We start from the raw sequence: 24,432 nt of genomic DNA on the forward strand, positions 1-24,432 counted from the left end.
TCTGCGTAGAGGTGGATCAGGGAATCACCCACAGCAAGAGCGACATCATTTATATATACAGAGAAAAGAGTCAGCCCGAGAATTGAACCCTGTGGTACCCCCATAGAGACTGCCAGAGGTCCGGACAACAGTCCTTCCGATTTGACACACTGAACTCTGAGAAGTAGTTGGTGAACCAGGCGAGGCAGTCATTTGAGAAACATAGATAATAAACAGAGAGTAGCAACCATTTGATTAGATGTTCAGGAGTCTTATGGCTTGGGGGTAGAAGCTGTTTAGAAGCCTCTTGGACCAAGACTTGGCACTCCGGTCCCGCTTGCCGTGCAGTAGCAGAGAGAACAGTGTAAAACCTTTTGAGGATCTGAGGACCCATGCCAAATTTTTTCAGTCTCCTGAGGGGGAATAGGTTTTGTCGTGCCCTCTTCACGACTGTCTTGGTGTTCTTGGACCATGTTAGTTTGTTGGTGATGTGGACACCAAGGAACTTGAAGCTCTCAACCTGCTCCACTACAACCCCGTCGAGGAGAATGGGGGCGTAGTGTTCTTGGGCACAGGGACTATGGTGGTCTGCTTGAAACATGTTGGTATTACAGACTCAGACAGGAAAAGGTTGAAAATATCAGTGAAAACACTTGCCAGTTGGTGAGTACCCTCAGAGTACCTGTCCTGGTAATCCGTCTGGCCCTGCGGCCTTGACCTGTTTAAAGGTCTTACTCACATCGGCTACGGAGAGCGTGATCACACAGTCGTCCGGAACATCTGATTCTCTCATTCATTTTTCAGTGTTACTTGCCTCGAAGCGAGTGTAGAAGTAATTTAGCTCATCTGGTAGGCTCGTGTCACTGGGCAGCTCGCGGCTGTGCTTCCCTTTGTAGTCTGTAATAGTTTGCAAGCCCTGCCACATCCGACGAGCGTCGGAGCCCTTGTAGTATGATTCGATCTTAGTCCTGTATTGATGCTTTGCTTGTTTGATGGTTCATCGGTGGGCATAGCGGGATTTCTTATAAGCTTCCAGGTTAGAGTCCCACTCCTTGAAAGCGGAACCTCTACCCTTTAGCTTAGTGCGAATGTTGCCTGTAATCCATGGCTTCTGGTTGGGGTATGTACGTACAGTCACTGTGGGGACAACGTCATCGATGCACTGATTGATCAAGCCAGTGACTGATGTGGTGTACTCCTCAATGCCACCGGAAGAGTCCCAGACCATATTCCAGTCTGTGCTCGCAACACAGTCCTGTAGCTTAGCATCTGCTTCATCCGACCAGTTTTTTATTGCCCGAGTCACTGGTGCTTCCTGCTTTAGGTTTTGCTTGTAAGCAGGAATCAGGAGGATAGAATTATTGTCAGATTTGCCAAATGGAGTATGAGGGAGAGCTTTGTACTCATCTCTGTGTGTGGAGAAAAGGTGGTCTAGATTTTTTTCCCCCTCTGGTTGCACATTTAACATGCTGGTAGAAATTAGGTAAAACAGATTTCAGTTTGCCTGCATTTAAATTCCCCGGCCACTAGGAGAGCAGCCTCTGGATGAGCATTTTCCTGTTTGCTTATAGCCGTATTCAGCTCATTGAGTGCGGTCTTAGTGCCAGCATCAGTCTGCGGTGGTATATAGACAGATACGAAAAATATATATGTAAACTCTCTTGGTAAATAGTGTGGTCTACAGCTTATCATGAAATACTACCTCAGGCGAGCATAACCTTGATACTTCTTTAGATTTCGTGCACCAGCTATTGTTTACAAATATGTCTTACCAGAAGCTGCTGTTCTATCCTGCCGAAATAGCTTAAAACCCGCCAGCTGTATGTTATTCATATCGTTGTTAAGCCATGACTCGGTGAAACAAGATATTACAGCTTTTAATGTCCTGTTGGTAGGATATACGTGCTCGTAGTTCGTCTATTTTATTATTGATTGATTGTAAATTGGCTAATAGGACCGATGGTAAAGGTAGATTACCCTCTTGGCGACGTATCCTTACAAGGCACCCCGACCGTCGTCCATGATACCTCTGTCTTTTCCTCCTGCGAATGACGGGGATGAGGGCCTTGTCGGGAGTCTGGAGTAAATCCTTCTCATCCGACTGAAGAAGAAGAATTCCTCCAGTATGGTGTGAGTAATCTTTGCATATCAATAAGCTCTTTCTGGCCATAAGACACGTTGGCAGAAACATTATGAACAAAATAAGTAACAAATAACGCGAAAAAACATACACAATAGCACAATTGGTTACGGGATCATAAAACAGTGTCCATCTCCTTCGGTGCCATTATTATCTAGGATGGTGAGGGCAGTGTGGAATACAATTGAGATTTCCTCGTTTACGGATCTGTTGGGGCGGCATGCAAATTGGAGCTGGTCTTGGGTGTCTGGGTTGATGGAGTTGATGTGTGTCTTAACCAGTCTCTCAAAGCACTTCATGATTACAGATGTGAGTGCTACAGGCCGGTAGTCATTGTGGCATGAAGCCTTAGATATCTTGGAAACAGGATTGATGATGGTAATATTAAAACATGGAGATTACAGACTGGGACAAGGAGAGGTTGAAAATTACCATGAATATGTCTGCTAGCTGTTAAAATCAAATTTTATTGGTCACATACACGTGTTTAGCAGATGTTATTGCGGGTGTAGCGGAATGCTTGTTTCTAGCTCCGACAGTGCAGCAATATCTAACAAGTAATATCTAACAATTTCACAACATATACACACAAATCTAAGTAAAGGAATGATGAATTAAGAATATTGTGGTGTACAGCAGGTCTGCCACCAGGGGGAGACTCGTCGAGGCCTGGTGACAGACGGAGTATACATCATGAGGCGATGGCTCTATCTGCTGGACGTGCCAGGTCTCGACGGGCTATCCGGACAGGACTAATTGGGGCTGATTGGAAGTTGGTGAGTAACCAAGGGCTGATTGCTCACCAGCTGTGCAAGTCCCATAAAGCTGCCAGAAGGGCAGCACACTGGAGAGAGTGGGGGAAGAAAGGACTCCTGGATAGTTGGGAACGGTTGCAGAGGTAACAGGAGGGAGTTCAGGAGGGAGTTCAGCAAGACCCGGAGCACAGAGACGGTATTCCGGAGATGGTCTCATGTGGGAGACCTATCCTTTTCTTTTTGATTTATTATTTAAATAAACACCCTTGAAACCGAGCTAAATCCTTCTCTGTCCGTGTCTGATCTGGGTAAAGGTCTTGACCAAACCCCCTGGTCTGCCACAAGTGGTGGAGAATGCGGGCAATCTGATAACGTGGTCAGATCAGGGTTGACGTTTACACAGCATCAGCATGGACGAGTTGATAGCTCAGTTCGTCTGGGCCCAACAAGCACAACAGGCGGTTCAGGAACGAACGCTGGAGGAACAGCGATTACAAAACATCCGCCTTGTTGAAAAAGTCAGGAAGCTGCAAGGAGGAGCTTCTCCTGAATCACATCCAACCAGTTTTTAATCAAACTAACGGAAGACGATGACATCAAAACATACGTTTGAATGGACAGCGCTACGGAAAGGATGGCCAAGGCCGAAGTGGGCAAGTCCGCTGGCCCCATTCCTCTCTGGGAATGCAAATTACGAGTGCAAATAATGAACAACAAACCTTAGACCGCTCTCATCTGTTTTTATGAGGAATGAGTTAGGCTTTAGTTGTCTGTTCCCCTCTATTCTTCTTCAACCCAGATGTTACCGGAGGTCAAACCACATTTTCTACACCAGACCCCTTGGTGTACCGGGATTCAGAGCCTGAGAGTTTTGGAGCTGGGCCATGTCCTTTTTGGTGATTGGAGGGTGGCTGGTTGATATATTTTCCTTGCCTTCTTAGCTGTTTGATGTTGCCCAGAAATACATGATTCGAGGTGGTAAATTCAGTGTCCTTCAATAAGGCACCAGCTGCGACCGATGGGTGGGTTATTTAGAAACCGGTTGAGCCCACTCCGGAGTGCCAGGTAGCTACTTATGCTGTACTGCTCCACCATCCCATTTCGTTCATTTCCATTAAACTGTTGGAGAAGGATGTTAAACATTTCCTTAGTGACAGTTTTGAAGTCAACAACGTTTTTCTTCTCTGCTAGCCAGCCCTCGAAGCAACGGACAGCCCAGTTTGTATTCTTATGTGTTTTTTCATTGTGGCTTTTCTCTAGGTTGTTCAATGCAGTTTCCCACCAAATCTGCATGCCTGGGTATTATTGCTATTTATTTTTTACATTCATCCATAGTCATACCGCCGATCAAAAGAAATGTTCCATTCATCCATTTTAGTTTTCGCAACAAAGTATCGATTTAGCTAGTCAACAGAAAAAAAGTTGTCTATGTAGCTATGACTACCAGCTCAATTTGCTGTCTGACTCGTTCGGACACATTCACTTTATATGGGACGATTGATATCGCAATACAATATTGAAAAGGTCGAAGAGACAGACAGCAAGGTTTATACAAATATCTGCTGTTGAAAACCAAATGCTAGTCTAAAAGAAATGGGAGATAATGTCTAGATACCTTTTATAGTGGAGATTAAGGTTATACCTTTCCTGGCAGGGTTGATGAGACAGTGGATTGCGTAGTGAGATGGATTAGAGAAAATAGGCATTTCAACGTCATAGATTTGCCGGTGGTAACTTGTGAAATAGACACCGGCTGAATGCGGTTTTAACCAATCAGCATTCAGGATTAGACCCACCGGTTGTATAAAGGTCAATATACTAATGTCAAAGTAGCCTTTCAAGGTCAATGTAGCCTTTCAAGGTCAATGTAGCCTGGGGCAGTAGCCTAGTGGTTAGAGCGTTGGACTAGTAACCGAAAGGTTAAAGTTTGAATCCCCGAGCTGACAAGGTACAAATCTGTCGTTCTGCCCCTGAACAAGGCAGTTAACCCACTGTTCTTAGGCCGTCATTGAAAATAAGAATTTGTTCTTAACTGTTCTAATGTTCTTAACTGACTTGCCTAAAATAAAAAATAAAAAAAGGTCAATGTAGTCTTTTGGACATTTGTTTTGCAGACAGGATGAAGTAAGATTGGAATGAAAGTTCTCCTTTCAATGTTTTCATTTTGTGGTTGTATCATTTCACTTAAATGTAAAGGCCTATACTGTTTATAGACGCAATATGCACCTTTGTGTGACAAAAAGCTTGAAAGAATGTGCGTGCACTGGATGAGTTTTAAATTACTTGGAACTATACACAGGGTTCATTGGCTGTCGCCATAGCAGAACCCTTTTTGGTTCCAGGTAGAACCCGTTTGGGTTGCATGTAAAAACCCTCTGTGGAAAGGGTTCTACATGGAATCAAAAAGGGGTTCTACCGGGATCAAAAACGGTTATACCTGGAACAAAAAAGGGCTGTCTTATGACACCAGGCAAAGAACCCTTTTAGGTACTGTAATAGATAACACCTTTTTTTCTAAGAGTGTACATGTAACACACAACAGTGTACACTTGTATTAGATAAGCTAGTATCATTGATAGAATGCAAAAACATGATGCATAGCTAACCCACATTGATATAAAATCAATCATTTGATGTGACCTTATGGTTGTGTATTTATGCTTTTCTGCTTGAGCTGGCTCTCTTTGAGATGGGTAAAATGAAGGTAAATAAATACATAATCATAATTATTTGCCATTATTTCATTTCCTTTTGGCAATTGTTGACATTTATTTATATCTGTGACACAAATATAACAGTTGTGTTATTTATTGTGTCAAAAATACTTCGGATAAAAACAAAAATGTACCTTTCAAATGATGTAGTGCACTGTAGGTTATTTACGAATGAACAGGATACATTTAAATGCAAAGCAATATTAAATCATTGAAATTTGATTACACAGAGATGAATAGTATAGGTCTGAGTTGGTCTCAGCTTGGACTAGTAGCATGTCCACTAGTAGAGGTTTCAGAGGACGACAACTGTACCTTATCAAACGGGGCGATGTTATGTTGGGCTTGGGTAGAAACCACAGTTAGATACAAGGTTAGTTCAACTTTTTTTATGAGCACAGGATCCTGCTACACTGTGTAGCTTGCACCATCCTGTGAAACATTCACTCCCACAGATCCCGGGTTGTGTCAGACACTGGTTAGACAAGGTTAGTTCAGCTCATGTGCATTTTTATATGAGCACAGGATCCTGCACTGTGTAGCTAGTGCCTGCCTGTGAAACATTCACTCCCACAGATCCCGGGTTGTTTCAGACACTGGGCGGGATTATGGGTGAATGAATGAGGAGACGATGCAAGGCTCCCATCAAAGATTTACTGCAGACTACCAGACCATCTGTTCTGCTGTGACACCAACACAGAGGAACACAGTGGACAAGCACCATCAGTCATTGCTCACTCAGAGCATAGAGGACATGCCCCCACGCCATGCATCCCTCACCGTGTAGTACCCAGTGGCACGCTACTGATCCAAGGTCAGTTTTATGTTTTGACTACTGTATATGTTAATGGATGTAATTTTCAGTCACCTTTCACAGGATGGTCTCACACACACACTTGCACATGCACTCACAACTCTCTCAGTACAGAGAGCGCAACTAGGACACACAATCTGAGACTTGAAAATCAGGGATGATGAGTTCCAAATATAGGTAACAATGTGATCCCATGATGACACGACAAACACACAGACAGACATAAACAGGCACTCACCCATTTCAGCTGCTGGGCTCCACTGATGTACTGGAAGATTCTGTTGATCTCCTTTTCCATGCGTCTGGCCCAGTGCATTAACCTGTAGACACACAGAATGGACCTGAGGTGTTACTAGAACCAATACCAGCACATCTGCATAAGCCCCATTAATACTGAAACAATAGGAGGTTGTTATGACCAGGACCTTGCTTATGTTCCCCAAACTAGCTTTAGCAGTTCACTTTCCCCTCATAACACACACAAATGTCTACAACACACTCTTACTGAGCTAAAGAGAGAAAGTGGACAACCAGAACAACCTAAAAGAGGGAGAGAAGCACACCAGGCAGCTCCCCACTTTATGTTTGTTCTATGGCCAAACACCCTTCTAGCTACCCATGGCCCCTCAACTTCTGACACTTTGGAAGTCTCCATCTTATTTCTATCAACACACCCTAGAGTACCTTCAACCAGTTTCCCTAAGCTGTTTCCTTCACTTGTTGTTGTTCTCCTGATTCAATAGCATTGGCTGCGTTTAGACAGGCATCCCAATTCTGATTTTTTTTCACTAATTGGTCTTATGACCAATCAGAACATTTCTGAAAAATATCTGATGTGATTGGTCACCAATTAGTGGAAGAAAGATCAGAATTGGGCTTCCTGTATGTACGCAGCCACTCATTTACACACGTAAGTGTTGTGATGTGCTATTTCTTTCTACCTTTTTCTAACCTGTGTTATTTTTGGGTTCAAACTGAATGCAGAGGTATGGGCTGCTCACAACTGACAGCAGCAACATGGACCTGTTAAATTGAGAAGAAGGGTGTTGATATAGCTGCGTATACGCATGGCTTCCTTCTTTTAAGTCTGTTAATTGTGCATTTCTTTCTCAATTTGCTGGAGTTGGCCTTATATTATATATTAAACCTACTTTACACATCCAGTTGTTTCTCTATTTCTAACCCACCCACAATCACAATATGCTCTTTTTAATTTTATTTTTTAATTTTGCAAGTCTAATTCCTATCATGGTAAAGCAGAAGTATCTGTGCTCTTTCGGATAGTAATAATAGCTCATATGGTGCTCTTCGATTTCCAGGTTTGTGGCATTGATGAACAAAATGATGTAATCTTTACTTCAAATCAGATGTTTATATGTTATGTAAAGAAGACATATGTACGCATTGTATACTTTTTTGATTTATTTTGAAACAATGTTTTTGGAGTTATGTGATTGATGGCTGATTAGGTGCATTCTTGTTGATGAAATATGCCTAGTAAGCTAGTAGATGGCTCAAAAGAACATGTCATATACAGTATATGCATATACTTCATGCAGGAGCCAGACGGGTTTAGCCATAACAAAAAATGCGTGACCATTCACTTTTTCTGCTGCCTTTCAGACACGGTTCGATCCTACCCTGGGGCACTACTTGTTGACTTATTAAATCTCTAAACAATTACAATACAGTAACTATTGGTCACATTATTATATGTTTTTCTAATATGTATTTATTATAGAATTGTGTCAGTTAATATTGATGATATTTATGATAAACCCTCAGTGTATTAAACTGCAATCTAGAGAGTTGAATGCCTAGATATCTCTAATCCTAAAATAAAATGGATCATACATAAAATAAACAATTACCATTTATTTACATATTTACAGACTGTGTGTTTGTGTGTGTCTGAGAGAGAGAAGGATAGTGTGTGCATGTTGTTTTATTTTTTCCTTGTCAGCCACCCATCTCTGCTTTTCTGCTTCATAAAAAGCTACCTTCGTTGCGGAGAACAAACATCAGTTTGGCCGGAGCGATGTGGATGGGTTGCCAGGGAATGGCCTAGGTACATAAAAAAATTATTTTACAGGACAATAACCAACATATTTGCCTGCCACTCCTGTACATATGACAACTGTTGGGATGCTGCTTAGCCACCATATGACAAAACCTGCACACACTCCCAGAGATTTGCAGGTCTGCCAACTTACTTCCTTTTGGTCCTACATTTTAATCAGAGAAATATGCAATAAACCAAAGACGTTGCTTTAAATTTGAATTTACATTATTGCACACAGTCTTTAAATAAAAAGCATACATGCAATTATAAAGTTATTATAGTGTGTGTGTGTGTGTGTGTGTGTGTGTGTGTGTGTGTGTGTGTGTGTGTGTGTGTGTGTGAGAGAGAGAGAAAGAGAGAGAGATATCATGAGAGGGGGTCATGTTATTTAACTCTGGGGAAAAAAGCACACAGAATGTCCTCCAACTGTACACATTCAGTATAACAATACTGTATAACAATATTATTAATCACACTTTGATTTGATAAATAATATATATATATATATATATATATATATATATATATAGTAATAGATGTAGATATTTATAATGGATATGTAGACCTTTATATCTCCAATCCTAAAATAAAATGGAGTGTACATAAAATAAACAAGTAATTACAATTTATTTACATTTGGATAATGTTTGTGTGACAGAGAGAGAGACAGATCCTATGTTGACTATGATGTTACTTTAGCTAATATGGTGACAAAGATGTAGGCTGTGTGTAGCGCTTATAATATGGTTTGGCTTGAAAAGCTTTTTTCTCCTGGTCACATACAGCTGATGTGTTGTGCATTGAAGTCCAAAAGCAAAGGGAAAAGGTGAGAAGAGGAAAGTGAATAGATGTGAGAAGAAATACAACGTGGTTACTATGAAAGTTAACTGTTTTTACGCGGGATCAGGGGTGTATTCATTCCGCCGATTCTGTTTCAAAAAAAATTCTTAAACGGAAGCAAACGGATGCAAACATTTCTATCTGAGGCCCGCACCCAACCCTAATGCGCAAGTATAGAAAATGTGTTATAGGCTCCAGTCAAAGGCTGCAGAACAATTTTTTTGACAGGGGTTGCAGGATTTTGATTTGCCTGATTTAGATATGTTTCTGCTTATAATTTCCAACATTTTTGTAGGGCTATTTGTTAGGCAACTTGTCTATAATTAGATACATTTAGCTTCTCTTTTGTTGTTATTTGTTGCCCTAGAAGACTAAATAAACCCTTGCTCAACAGTGTAAGGTTCTGTATTTATTTTCTTAGTTCACCTTGTGTTCTGTTCCGTTGTGTTCATGAACGTCGCCCTGTCTTTCAGGGTGTTGGCTTTGAGGTGTTGGCTTTGGGGATGACCATTGAGATATACCTGCTGGAGTGCATGCTACGGGTGGGTGTTGTTATCGTGACCAGCGAGCTGAGATAAGGCGGAGCTTTACATAGCATAGACTTATAGATGACCTGGAGCCAGTGGGTCTGGCTACGAATATGTAGCGAGGGCCAGCTGACTAGAGCATACAGATTGCAGTGGTGGGTGGTATAAGGGGCTTTGGTAACAAAACGGATGGCACTGTGATAGACTGCATCCAGTTTGCTGAGTAGAGTGTTGGAAGCTATTTTGTAGATGACATCGCCAAAGTTGAGGATCGGTAGGATAGTCAGTTTTACTAGGGTAAGTTTGGCGGAGTGAGTGAAGGAGGCTTTGTTGCGAAATAGAATGCCGATTCTAGATTTGATTTTGGATTGGAGATGTTTGATATGAGTCTGGAAGAAGAGTTTACAGTCTAGCCAGACACCTAGGTATTTGTAGTTATGTCCACATATTCTAGGTCAGAACCATCTAGAGTAGTGATGCTGGACAGAATGGTCTCGTCTGCATAGAGGTGGATCAGAGAATCACCAGCAGCAAGAGCAACATCATTGATGTACACAGAGAAGAGAGTCGGCCCAAGATTTATTAAACCCTGTGGCACCCCCATAGAGACTGCCAGAGGTCCGGACAACAGGCCCTCCGATTTGACACACGATTAGAAAGGCCTGCTCGCTGAAGTGTTTTAGGGAGCGTTTGACAGTGATGAGAGGTGGTCGTTTGACCGCAGACCCATTACGGACGCAGGTAATGAGGCAGTGATCGCTGAGATCCTGGTTGAAGACAGCAGAGGTGTATTTGGAGGGCAGGTTGGTTAGGATGATATCTATGAGGGTGCCGTGTTTACGGATTTGGGGTTGTACCTGGTAGGTTCATTGATAATTTTTGTGAGATTGAGGGCATCAAGCTTAGATTGTAGGATGGCCATGGTGTTAAGCATGTCTCAGTTTAGGTCACCTAACAGCGCATGCTCTGAAGATATATGGGGGGCAATCAATTCATATATGGTGTCCAGTGCACAGCTGGGGGCAGAGAGTGGTCTATAGCAAGTGGCAACGGTTAGAGACTTGTTTCTGGAAAGGTGGATTTTTAAAAGTAGAAGCTCAAATTGTTTGGGCACAGACCTGGATAGTAAGACAGAACTCTGCAGGCTGTCTCTGCAGTAGATTGCAACTCCGCCCCCTTTGGCAGTTCTATCTTGTCGGAAAATGTTGTAGTTAGGGATGGAAATTTCTGGGTTTTTGGAGGTCTTCCTAAGCCAGGATTCAGACACGGCTAGGACATCCGGGTTGGCAGAGTGTGCTAAAGTAGTGAATAAAGCAAACTTAGGGAGGAGGCTTCTAATGTTAACATGCATGAAACCAAGGCTTTTACGGTTACAGAAGTCAACAAATGAGAGCGCCTGGGAAATGGGAGTGGAGCTAGGCACTGCAGGGCCTGGATTAACCTCTACATCACCAGAGGAACAGAGGAGGAGTAGGATAAGGGTACGGCTAAAGGCTATAAGAACTGCATGTCTAGTACGTTCGGAACAGAGAGTAAAAGGAGCAGGTTTCTGGGCACGGTAGAATAGATTCTAGGCATAATGTACAGACAAAGGTATGGTAGGATGTGAATACAGTGGAGGTAAACCTAGGCATTGAGTGACGATGAGAGAGATATTGTCTCTAAACATCATTTACACCAGGTGAGGTCACAGCATGTGTGGGAGGTGGAACTTTAGGGTTAGCTAAGGCATATTGAGCAGGGCTAGAGGCTTTACAGTGAAATAAGACAATAATCACTAACCAAAACAGCAATGTACAAGGCATATTGACATTAAGGAGAGGCAAGCGTAGCCGAGTGATCGTAGGGGTCCAGTGAGTAGCTAGACAGGCTGGAGACACGGCAATTCAGACAGCTAGCGGGCTGGGGCTAGCAAGCTAGCAGACGGGCCTTAGAGGGACGTCGCGACGGAGAAAGTCTGTTGAAGCCCCCTCGTGCAGTTACGTCGGCAGACCAGCCGTGATGGATCAGCAGGGCTCCGTGTAGTAAAAGGGTCCAGGCCAATTGGCAAAATAGGTATAGTGGCCCAAGAAATTGTCCGATGGGCCTCTTCAGCTAACAGTCCAATATGTACTAGACAGCTAGCAGGCCGCGGCTAGCAAGCTAGCAGATGGGCTATTCAGGGGACGCCGCGACAGGGGAGCCTGTTGAAAACCCCCTTGTGCAGATTAGGTCGGTAGTCCAGTCGTGATGGATCGGCGGAGCTCCATATCGGAGGTAAAAGGGGTCCAGGCCAATTGGCAAAATCAGTAGCCCAAGGAGCGGCTGATGGACCTCTTCAGCTAGCCGGGAGATGGGCCTAGCATATGCTAGCTCCAGGCTAATTGGTGCTTGCTTCAGGACAGAGACGTTAGCCAGGAGTGGCCACTCGGACAGCAGCTAGCTATCTGCGATGATCCAGGTGAAAAGGTTCAGAGCTTGCGGTAGAAATCCAGAGAGATGGAGAAAAATAAGTCCGATATGCTCTGGTTTGAATCGCGCTGTGCAGACTGGCAAGAGTTGTCCAGGCTACTCGGATAGCAGCTAGCTAGCTGCGATGATCCAGGTGAAAAGGTTCAGCTAGTAGCTAGTTAGCTGGCTAGCTTCTGTTGGGGGTTCCGGTTCTGAAGTAAAGAAAATAGAAGATCCATACCACATTGCGTGAAGCGGATTGCAGGAGAGTATGTTGAAGTTGAGGTTAAGAATTTTTTATTTTTTTAATATGTGCGAAGAAAAAGTTATAAAAAGATATATACACGGGACACGACAAGACGAAGACAAAGACGTCTGACTGCTACGCCATCTTGGATCATAACGATAAAACGTATCGGTGCTCATCGGCCATTGGACATTGCACAACCAATGACCAGAGCCAGAGGGCCAAACATGGTAAAATAGGATGAAAAGGCCAGCAAAGCATTTAGAACATTACAGGAGGCTCTCTGCTGTAATCCAACGCTGGTGATACCAGACGTTGAGCGAGCGAGTTCATTATTCAGATGGATGCCTCAGAAGCCGGCTTTGGAGCCATGCTCTCCCAAGAGGTAGAAGGGATGTAACACTCCATTCTATTTTTAAGCAGGAAGCTGGAACAACGCGTGACCCACTACTCAGTCATTGAGAAACAGGCGCTGTCAGTAAAGTGGGCTCTAGAAATCCTGAAAAACTACCTGCTAGGGCGCGGCTTCACGCTCATCAGTGACCATGCCCCTCTCACCTGGATGCATACGGCTAAAGAGAAGAACGCTCAGGTGATGCGGTGGTTTTTGAGTCTCCAACAGTTTCACTTTGACTTAAAACACAGAGCAGGGAATGAAATGGGAAATGTGGATGAGTTATCCCACATGCATGCCTATTTTGCTGCGGTAGCCCGACCTAGGGGGTCGAAGCTAGTGGGGGAGATGTGTGGCAAAGAAGGGGGCCGAGTGATAAATGGCAAATATGTGAGGGCAGAACTAATAAACGGGTTCTGCCGTCTCACTGAAATGGCCACCCCGACAAGAACTACAGCTCACAAAATGTCTGACCACCAAAAACTACAATCCCCAGAAGCAAGGGGAACACGTGAAAAGTGGGGCCGACCCACAGATAAGGGGTCAAGACAAACCAGGAAGAGAGAGAGGAAGGGGCTGGGAGATCTGTGAACCATAGAGAAAGAGAAAGTGACAATATATATTGGTTGGACTTATCATGTATTTTTTTCATCTTTATTTAGGTTAGTTGAGAACAAGTTCTCATTTACAACTGCGACCTGGCCAAGATAAAGCAAAGCAGTGCGACACAAACAACAACACATGGAATAAACAAAACATACAGTCAATAACACAATAGAAAAAAAAAATCTATATACAGTGTGTGCAAATGAGGTAAGATAAGGGAGGTAAGGCAATAAAATAGGCCATAGTGGCAAAAATAATTACAATTTAGCAATTAAACACTAGAGTGATAGATTTGCAGAAGATGAATGTGCAAGTAGAGATACTGGGGTGCAAAGGAGCAAAACATTTAAATAACATAACATAACATGTATGACCTGGACTGTTTGGACTTACCTGTTGGCATTTGGACCTGGACCTACTGAGAACCCGATTCGTGTACCGTACCCTGCTATCCTTGGCCACGCCGGCGGCCTGGGCGGACCAGGATGCAGAAACCAACATACAGGTACTGTCCTGTTCTAATGATCTCTCATTCTGGGGTGATTTTGGTGACGGTCTCCCACTTAATTTGTGACAAACTCTCCTAACCTTGAAGAGGTTTGTCACAGTATATATATTTACACAAATATTTCCTAATGACTAAGGGAGGGATCCTGCTTTCTGAATACAACAGCCTGCAGTATTCCTGTCGGCCTTCATCTTGAGATTCTCAATGAGATGGGGCAGTTGTTCTCCCCTGTCTGAATAAACAGGATCATATTGAAAGTGAAACTATGGCCCCTCTATTCCGGTAATGGTCTCATTTTCAAGAAATGGGTATAGACATAGTAAAGCTAGACTGCCCTCCTCTCTTGATAGATTTGTGGAATTATGTAGTTATTCGATATCTAACACTGGAAAGTGAAAGTCAATGATGCATCACATATGGTGGTTCATTGCACCAGCATATTTCACTTTCTATTGTAGCCTATATAAGTAAAGCAGCAATCATTGTTTCGCAATTATATCAGCATCTCAGTCTCAGGAGGAACTAGCACTGACAAGGTAAGTCTTTGTCATTGCCATTTTTTCTGCTTCTAAATATTGGTAGAGGACCTGCTTGATATACAGTAGAATTTATTAATGCAAAAGGAAAAATGTAATTGCTATACTACAATGTTTGTAGAAGCTCCTTGTAATTTGTGCACAAGGGTTAAATTGTCTTCTATTGTTCCTATACAGCTTCTACATTATGGGGCGGTTTCCCAGATACATATTAAGCCTGTACGATAAATACAAAATTACACATTTTACTACAACACAAATTGAAATGTAACCTGTTAAAATTGCATTCCAAAAGTCAAGGCTTTCACAAACACCTGAAAAGGTAGTTTGGAGATAATTTTTTGTTACTAAATACATTACAAATGTAGTGAAAACAGGTTATCAAGTCATTTCATAGAACATGTTATAATTGCAAACAAAATGTGTTCATTTGTGTGACATTTCCTTTATCGAATCCTGGGAGTCACGGTGAGACCACACCCTTTTGCAGATGATTCTTGCATATAGTCCAGGACAAGGCTTTAGACCAGGACCAGGTGTAATCTTAGCGCCGAGACTCCTAGAGGGTGTAGTTCTTCCTGATAGCTTATCACCTCTGTTGGTGCAGTCATCCCTGCCGGTAGTACTCTCGTGTCCCCCATGGACCGGCTCGTACATAAAACATCCTGTACGAGCCGGTCCATGGGGGTTTCCTCCTTAACTCGATTAGATGGCTCCTCAGTGAAAAATAAACTGCTAAATATGCGTACTGTCTTAATTAAACACAATTTTCCACCACCATGCTCGGGTGGCTTATGCTCTTTCCTGATGCAGCGCGTGTTCATCCAGCTGTAAACAACAGACTAACGCGGATGTCCAGAAATCTGAAAATGATACTTGTGTTTTATTGAGATAGTAAGCATAGGTTTGAAGTTTTTTCCCACGATGAGCCATTCAATCGAGTTAAGGAGGAAACTGATGCCTTTGCAGCCTGAATGTTGGCTGTTTTATGTACGAGCCGGTCCATGGGGGAAATTAGTGTATTGCTCGCTGAATATATTAAAGTCAGACGTGAGATGACAAACGACGTAAAAGGAATAAGAGCTCCATCTTTTGGCCGGTTGGGAAAGCTTCATCTGGGAAACTGCCCCTAAATGTTTTATGAAATAATAGAGGTCAAATTGAGTGCTTTGTGTGTCACCTTTTCTTATTGTAGATCTGAAAAAATTGTTCAAAGGACAGACATCATAATTTTGAGTAAAGATAGATGTTAGTTCCACATATGATTTACATGTACTGATTGTATTACTGTATTTCACATAATTTGCAACAGTTTACAATTCTTTAGTTGTCAGCAACAAGAAATTACCCAGCATATACAGACCATTAGGGTGGCAGGTAGCCTAGTGGTTAGAGCGTTGGGCCAGTAACCGAAAGGTTGCTAGATCGAATCGCCGAGCTGACAAGGTAAACATCTGTTGTTCTGCTCCTGAACAAGGCAGTTAACCCACTGTTCCTAGGCCGTCATTGTCAATTTGAATTTGTTCTTAACTGACTTTCCTAGTTAAATAAAGGATAAATATGCTGTGCGGTCCTGAATTATTGGATCCCTTGAAAAATATGAGCAAAAAAGACAGTATGAATTAAATATGACAAATACTGAGCTATACTGTAAATTGAATGGTAAAAAAAATTACATTATTTTATACTAGTACTATTGCTCAGTGAAAAATGTTTGGTTTAACATGTAGGAAATACACGGGACAAAATTATTGGATCCCCTGTTTTTGATACTCCAGCAACATTGAGCCTTTTTCCAAGTACCAAGTACCAGGACATTATGATGCAGTTGACCTTAACAAGGGCCCAATGACCAGTGGAGCCAAAAAGCCCCATAATATAAAAGATCCACCACCATATTTGACAAAAGGTATGAGGTATTTTCCAAGGCTAAACCCACCGTTGGTGTATGTGGCCAAAGACCTTTATTTTCGTGTCATTATGACCATAGCACCAGTTTCAATCCAAGTTCCAATGCCATTTAGCAAACTCCAGGTGGTGTTATGGACAGACAACATGAAAATAGAGCTCTTTGGCCACACACACCAGCGGTATTGAAAACAGGGGATACAATAATTTTGACCCTGTGGTTGCTAATTTCTGTATTACCAAATGAGGAGAGACAAACTTAACACACACCAGTCAGAGTTATACTTAAACTACATCTTTAATTATAAGAGCTTTGCATTAGCACTTGACTTTCAACGATTCACCATTTCTAATGAACCGTTGAGAGTGACTACACATTAATACAAAGAGCTTTTATAACCAAGATCCACCCCTCTCAACGTACATGACGAACCACAGATCTTAGGAACAGTTCACAAAGGTTAAGTTTTGTATGAAAGATATCTATAAAACTTAGCAGACAGCAACTGCTGTATCAACAGTGTTCATTGTATAGACCAGTGTCTAGTCCTCCTACTCCAAACTGGAACCGTCCCTCCCTGGTACGGTATAGAACAGAACCATTAGCTCATCCAATGGCATAAATCAATTGACAACTCTAGATACTCCCATCTCAAGTAAACCCCCTTTTGACTCCAATCCTGGACAAGCTCACTGAGGGGAGTGACTTGCGCACAGACATTGTGGAGACAAATAATTGGTTCCCCATTAATCACGCCATCTCTTCACATAGTTTAACAGATACATTCACATATGAAGACAATCTCACATAAGCATAATTTAAAAATAAAACATCTTAATTATCTATGTTACCCAACTAATTCTGATTCATCCACCACAACCCCTATCTTTCTGAGCGATTAAATTAAATGACATATATTTTTTGTTGCATACAATCTAGCTCAGTAATTTGTATTACTTATCTTAGTCTTTTTTTCATCTTTATCAAGGGATCCACTAATTCCGGACTGCACTGTATCTGTTTGTATGTGGCCCTAGCTGCTGTACACTATTTACCTCAAATTGTATTTTTATTTTCTTCCTCCGAAAGCAGTCATGGGTAATGAAAAAAGCACGCCACCAAAGAAGGGTAAGAGATATGACTTACTGTGGGAACAGCATGAGACATATCAGTTAAAATACAATTAAAGCCTGATCTGTATACTCTGTTTTAGTGCATGCATTGACAAAAGTCCAAAGGCATGTGTAACAGAGGTAAGAATGTGCCATAAGCTCACTCCACAGATAGCTTGAAATGTCGTGCCTGTTGCCACCCATTGGTAATGTTGTCAAGCAAGGACCGTCACGTGTGTTTTGCGAAGCAGAGCCTCGCTGGTTCGAGACAGCAGTTGGACAGTGAGGAGGCTAGATGTTAGCAGCACACTGACCTCTGTGAAACACGCACATATCTAGTTGACAATACTCTCATTTATTGTCTGAACAATGAATTATTGTAGTGGTTAGTTGGTGAAACAAACAGAAATATGGGATTTGGAAACTGGAAGTACGTTTAATCAAAATGCATTCCCATGTGTCACAGAATTTGACGGCCCATGGCGTAATCAAAATTGGGAGTAAGTATAGTCTGACCAAATATGGACAATAGAGGACAAAAAATATACATACACACACATATAGATATATATATATATATACACACATATATATATATATATATATATATACAGTGCCTTGCGAAAGTATTCGGCCCCCTTGAACTTTTCGACCTTTTGCCACATTTCAGGCTTCAAACCTAAAGATATAATACTGTAATTTTTTGTGAAGAATCAACAACAAGTGGGACACAATTATGAAGTGGAACGAAATTTATTGGATATTTCAAACTTTTTTAACAAATAAAAAACTGAAAAATTGGCCGTGCAAAATTATTCAGCCCCTTTACTTTCAGTGCAGCAAACTCTCTCCAGAAGTTCAGTGAGGATCTCTGAATGATCCAATGTTGACCTAAATGACTAATGATGATAAATAGAATCCACCTGTGTGTAATCAAGTCTCCGTATAAATTTCGTTCCACTTCATGATTGTGTCCCACTTGTTGTTGATTCTTCACAAAAAATTACAGTTTTATATCTTTATGTTTGAAGCCTGAAATGTGGCAAAAGGTCGAAAATTTCAAGGGGGCCGAATACTTTCGCAAGGCACCCTATATACTGCTCAAAAAAATAAAGGGAACACTAAAATAACACATCCTAGATCTGAATGAATGAAATAATCTTATTAAATACTTTTTTCTTTACATAGTTGAATGTGCTGACAACAAAATCACACAAAAATAATCAATGGAAATCCAATTTATCAACCCATGGAGGTCTGGATTTGGAGTGGAAAACCACACTACAGGCTGATCCAACTTTGATGTAATGTCCTTAAAACAAGTCAAAATGAGGCTCAAAGTGTGTGTGGCCTCCACGTGCCTGTATGACCTCCCTACAACGCCTGGGCATGCTCCTGATGAGGTGGCGGATGGTCTCCTGAGGGATCTCCTCCCAGACCTGGACTAAAGCATCCGCCAACTCCTGGACAGTCTGTGGTGCAACGTGGCGTTGGTGGATGGAGCAAGACATGATGTCCCAGATGTGCTCAATTGGATTCAGGTCTGGGGAATGGGCGGGCCAGTCCATAGCATCAATGCCTTCCTCTTGCAGGAACTGCTGACACACTCCAGCCACATGAGGTCTAGCATTGTCTTGCATTAGGAGGAACCCAGGGCCAACCGCACCAGCATATGGTCTCACAAGGGGTCTGAGGATCTCATCTCGGTACCTAATGGCAGTCAGGCTACCTCTGGCAAGCACATGGAGGGCTGTGCGGCCCCCCAAAGAAATTCCACCCCACACCATGACTGACCCACCTCCAAACCGGTCATGCTGGAGGATGTTGCAGGCAGCAGAACGTTCTCCACGGCGTCTCCAGACTCCTGCCGAACCACTCCTTTATTGGGGGTGTCTTGCTAATTGCCTATAATTTCCACCTGTTGTCTATTCCAATTGCACAACAGCATGTGAAATATACTGTCAATCAGTGTTGCTTCCTAAGTGGACAGTTTGATTTCATAGAAGTGTGATTGAGTTGGAGTTACATTGTGTTGTTTAAGTGTTCCCTTTATTTTTTTGAGCAGTGTATATATATATATATATATATATACAAAGATTGCACAAAACATTAAGAAAACCTTCCTAATATCCTCATTTTTCCCAAATCCTTCATTGTAACTCTCCACCTGACAGTAAACAAGAGAGAGACACCATGGTGGCTGCACTGAGGAACTTTAAACTGAGCGATCCTGACATGGGGCAGCTGAGATGCCTGCTATATGGACCAGTTGGAGCAGGGAAGTCCAGCTTTGTCAACTCAGTCAACAATGTCTTCCAAGGACGAGTAGCACATAATGCCCTGGTAGCTGCTGCCTCTGGCACAAGCTTCACCAAGACAGTAAGTTGCTATAAATTAGGAATGTAGTGCCACTGATCACAAAACACAATTAATGGATAAAATATGGATCCCTAGCATACCTTTGTATACAAACACCTGCTATGAGTATGTTTTAAAACATGTTTATTTTCAGTACAATACACACTACATTAAAGATGGAGATAAACGTCTTCCCTTTGCATTCAATGATGTCATGGGTCTGGAGGCACAAGAAAAAGGGATGCAACCTGAAGACATCATCAATGCTCTGAAGGGCCATCTACCAGAGGGTTACAAGGTAAACCAGCATACACAAATGTATACACATGCAAATAATACTAGACCGTAAATGACCCAGAAAACAATGCCAATAGTGCTGCTTTCTACCAGAACATAGTATCTCTTTCTTTAAATCACTAATTTAACAAAACAAATAAATAATAGATTCAAATAATATTACACTGTAAATGTAGCTTTCCTTAACCCAACAAACAATGCCGATAGTCCTGCTCATTCTACCAACAACAGCCAAATAATATAATATAATATAATATTATAATATAATAATCATATTCTTTAATGCCTAATTTAACAAAGCAAATGAGTAATAGTTTTAAACAGAAAAGTCCTATCTGACCAGTCTTCTCTTTTCTTGGGCCAGTTCAATCCTTGCTCTGCATTAACTGATGAAAGTGCAGAATACAATAAGAAGCCCAGGTCAAGTGACAAGGTTCACTGTCTGGTGAGTGTCGTGGCTGCAGACAAAATCTCTCTCATGTCAAATGACGTCATAGTCAAGATGAGGAAGGTCAGAGAAAAAGCCAGTGAACTGGGTGAGCTCTTCCAACCCCTCTATGTTTCACTGTGTCTTTCTGTATTAATGAAGTGGCCCTTGGCTGAACATAGCTCATGAATTTTCACTTTCACATGGAGCAGTGTTACTTATAGGTTAGCCCTTCCATTCAATCATTTTTACAACAGGAATAGCTCAAGTTGTTGTCATGACCATGCCAGACAAGGCTTGCCCGCTGGTGGAGATGGACGTGAAGAAGATGTACACCAGCAAGGCAATAAAAGATAAGGTAAGTAATATTTTACAGTGCATGCCATCCTGAAGTCATGTTAAATCCTGAAGTCATAGATCCATTAATGACTCAGATAAAGCAAAAGGTCTGCTCACTTCATGTAAATCATAATTCCTGCTTGTTTGGTTAAATCAAAAGTCCTACTCAGATAAAGCAAAAGTCCTTTTTGTCTCCAACATTTCTCAGATGCAGATCTGCAGTAATGAGGTGGGCATTCCCATGAACTGCATCTTGCCTGTGAAGAACTACCATGAGGAGGGGATGCTGGATAACGACATGGACATTCTGATACTGAACGCCATGACTCAGATGGTGAACTTTGCCAACGACTACATCTGGAACCTCCAACAAACTGCATGAGTGTCACAACATCTAAAAGAAGCGCTAGGAGATTACTGAGCCCTGAGTTTATTCCTAAAGCTATATAGCCTAGATTTAATTTCAGAAAAGCCGGTGTTTGGAGGATATCTTGGCACAGGTGTTAGGCCCGAGACGAAGTCAAATGATGCATTTGCATTTGTTTAAGCTGTTTTCTAGTTAGATTTACTTGGATACATCCATAACAATGAGTTTATTAATGGGTGACTTTACCTAGCAGAGAAAATATGCTCTCTTGACGGGACACTGTTCAGACAAAAGAAAGACAATCCATGACATTCATTTGAGTTGAATTTTAGTAAATGAAACCATACATTCTCTTTGTTATCTACCACAGCTGATATGGCTATAGCTACTTATTGCATGTCACATTTATCTGTACATTCCCCTGGATGGTGAATTGGTTGAAATATCTGTTGGAGTCTGTGCTAATACTTCTGCAACCTTGCTTGAGCCTTTTGGGTGTTGATGGTGCCAGGGTGTTGCTCCAGTGTTTCCTATCTGTCAGTGATGGACGCCAGTAGCTATGGAGTGAACCTTCGCACCGATGCCCACTCAATGACATAATCTCCCTCGCTTCTAAACCAGCATTGGCCAGTTTCTGGACTGTCGTGGTTCTGTTGCTGTGATTTGTGTATGTAGTTGTTCCCGCTGACCTGCAGGACCTGGGCAGAAGTTTTGCCAGATAATTTACGCCCATCGGCTCTGACGTGTACCATATCGAGTCCCCGATACACTCTCCTCTCCTTGGGTGGAGATAAAATACAAGGGCGTTCTCCGGGCATTTCGATAGATATTTCTCCAGTGATGCCACCGGGCATAGTGGGTTCCCTGGCTGCTTGAACATGAATCTCCTCTTGGACCCCCTGCCCCTCTCCCATAGGTCCAGATGATTCTTTGTGGCCTGTTATATTGTTTCATACCTTAGACCGCTCTCATCTGTTTTTATGAGGAATGAGTTAGGCTTTAGTTGTTTGTTCCCCGCTTTTCCTCTTCCACCCAGATGTTACCGGAAGTCGAACCACACTCTCTGGACCAGACCCCTTGGTGTACCGGGATTCAGAGCCTAGGAGTTTTGGAGCTGGGCCATGTCCTTTTCGGTGATTGGGGGGTGGCTGTTTGATGTCTTTTCCTTGCCTTCTTAGCTGTTTGATGTTGCCCAGAAATACATGATTCGAGGTGGTAAATTCAGTGACCTTCATAAGGCACCAGCTGCAACCGATGGGTGGGTTATTTAGAAACCGGTTGAACCCACTCCGGAGTGCCAGGTAGCTACTTATGCTGTACTGCTCCACCTTCCCATTTCGATCATTTCCATTAAACTGTTGGAGAAGGATGTTAAACTTTTCCTTAGTGATAGTTTTGAAGTCAACAACGTTTTTCTTCTCTGCTAGCCAGCCCTCGAAGCAATGGACAGCCCAGTGTGAATTCTTATGTGTTTTTTTCGTTGTGGCTTTTCTCTAGGTCATTCAATGCAGTTTCCCCCAAATTAGCATGCCTGGGTATTACTGCCATCTCTTTTTCATATTCATCCATAATCATACCACTGAAAAGATCAAAAGAAATGTTCCATTCATCCATTTTAGTTTCCGCAACATAATATTGATTTAGCCAGTCAACTGAAAAAAAGTTGTCTATGTTGCTATAACTACCAGCTCAATTTCCTGTCTGACTCGTTTATTTGGGACGATGGAGATCGCAATACAACATTGAAAAGGTCGGAGAGACAGACAGCAAGGTTTATACAAATCTCCGCTGTTGAAAACCAAATGCTAGTCTAAAAGAAATGGGAGATAATGTCTAGATACTTTTTATAGTGGAGATTAAGTTTATACTTTTCCTGGCAGGGTTGATGAGACAGTGGATTGCGCAGTGAGATGGACTATAGTAAATGGGCATTTCAACGTCATAGATTTAGCCGGTGGTAACCTGTGAAATAGACACAGGTTGGAATGCGGTTTTAACCAATCAACATTCAGGATTAGTCGGTTGAATAAAGGTCAATATACTCATGTCAATGTAGCCTTTCAAGGTCAATGTAGCCTTTCAAGGTCAAGGTAGTCTTTTGGACATTTGTTTTGCAGACAGGATGAAGTAAGATTGGAATGAAAGTTCTCCTTTCAATGTTTTCGTATTGTGGTTGTATCATTTCACTTAAATGTAAAGGCCTATACTGTTTATAGACGCAATATGCACCTTTGTGTGACAAAAAGCTTGAAAGAATGTGCGTGCACTGGATGAGTTTTAAATTACTTTGAACTATACACAGGGTTCATTGGCTGGAACCCTTTTTGGTTCCAGGTAGAACCCAGTTGGGTTCCATGTAAAACCCTCTGTGGAAAGGGTTCTAATGGTTCTAAATGGAACCCAAAAGGGTTCTACCAAGATCAAAAACGGTTCTACCTGGAACAGAAAAGGGTTGTCTTATGACGCCAGGCGAAGAACCCTTTTAGCTACTGTAATAGATAGCACCCTTTTTCCCCAAGAGTGTACATGTAACACACAACAGTGTACACTTGTATTAGATAAGCTAGTATCATTGATAGCTATGCATCATGTTTTCTCATTCTAAATGACCATTATATAAAATCAATCATTTGATGTGAATTTATGGTTGTGTGTATTTATGCTTTTCTGCTTGAGCTGGCTCTTTGAGATGGGTAAAATGAAGGTAAATAAATACATAATCATAATCATTTGCCATTATTTCATTTCCTTTTGGCAATTGTTGACATTTTATTTATATCTGTGGCACAAATATACCAGTTGTGTTATTTATTGTGTCAAAAGTACTTTGGATATAAACAAACATTTACCTTTCAAATTATGTAGTGCACTGTAGGATTGTTACGAATGAACAGGATACATTTAAATGCAAAGCAATATTAAATCATTGAAATTTGATTACACAGAGATAAATAGTATGAGTTGGTCTCAGCTTGGACTAGTAGCATGTCCACTAGTAGAGGTTTCAGAGGACGACAACTGTACCATATCAAACAGGGTGATGTTATGTAAATAACAAAGTGCACGCCCTC

At 41.9% G+C, this 24,432-nt stretch overlaps 1 protein-coding gene across 4 annotated transcripts; it reads left to right on the forward strand.

The window, feature by feature from the left end:
- The first annotated feature begins 14,288 nt into the window (after positions 1–14,288).
- Positions 14,289–24,087, forward strand: LOC106583433 (interferon-induced protein 44). Of its 4 annotated transcripts, none has more exons than XM_014167590.2 (8): positions 14,338–14,552; positions 17,554–17,589; positions 18,040–18,073; positions 19,748–19,952; positions 20,086–20,229; positions 20,593–20,764; positions 20,913–21,013; positions 21,203–24,087. In XM_014167590.2, the coding sequence occupies exons 2-8, from the start codon at positions 17,556–17,558 to the stop codon at positions 21,374–21,376; spliced, it is 864 nt and encodes a 287-aa protein (XP_014023065.1). In that variant the 5' UTR covers positions 14,338–14,552; positions 17,554–17,555; the 3' UTR covers positions 21,377–24,087. The 4 variants fall into 4 exon arrangements, with proteins under 4 accessions (XP_014023066.1, XP_014023065.1, XP_045561457.1 ...); XM_014167589.2 differs by having other exon boundaries at positions 14,405–14,552; positions 17,551–17,589; XM_014167591.2 differs by lacking the exon at positions 17,554–17,589 and having other exon boundaries at positions 14,289–14,552.
- The last annotated feature ends 345 nt before the right edge of the window (positions 24,088–24,432 follow it).

This window comes from Salmo salar, chromosome ssa22, assembly GCF_905237065.1.
Source record: "Salmo salar chromosome ssa22, Ssal_v3.1, whole genome shotgun sequence".
Classification (NCBI taxonomy): domain Eukaryota; kingdom Metazoa; phylum Chordata; class Actinopteri; order Salmoniformes; family Salmonidae; genus Salmo; species Salmo salar.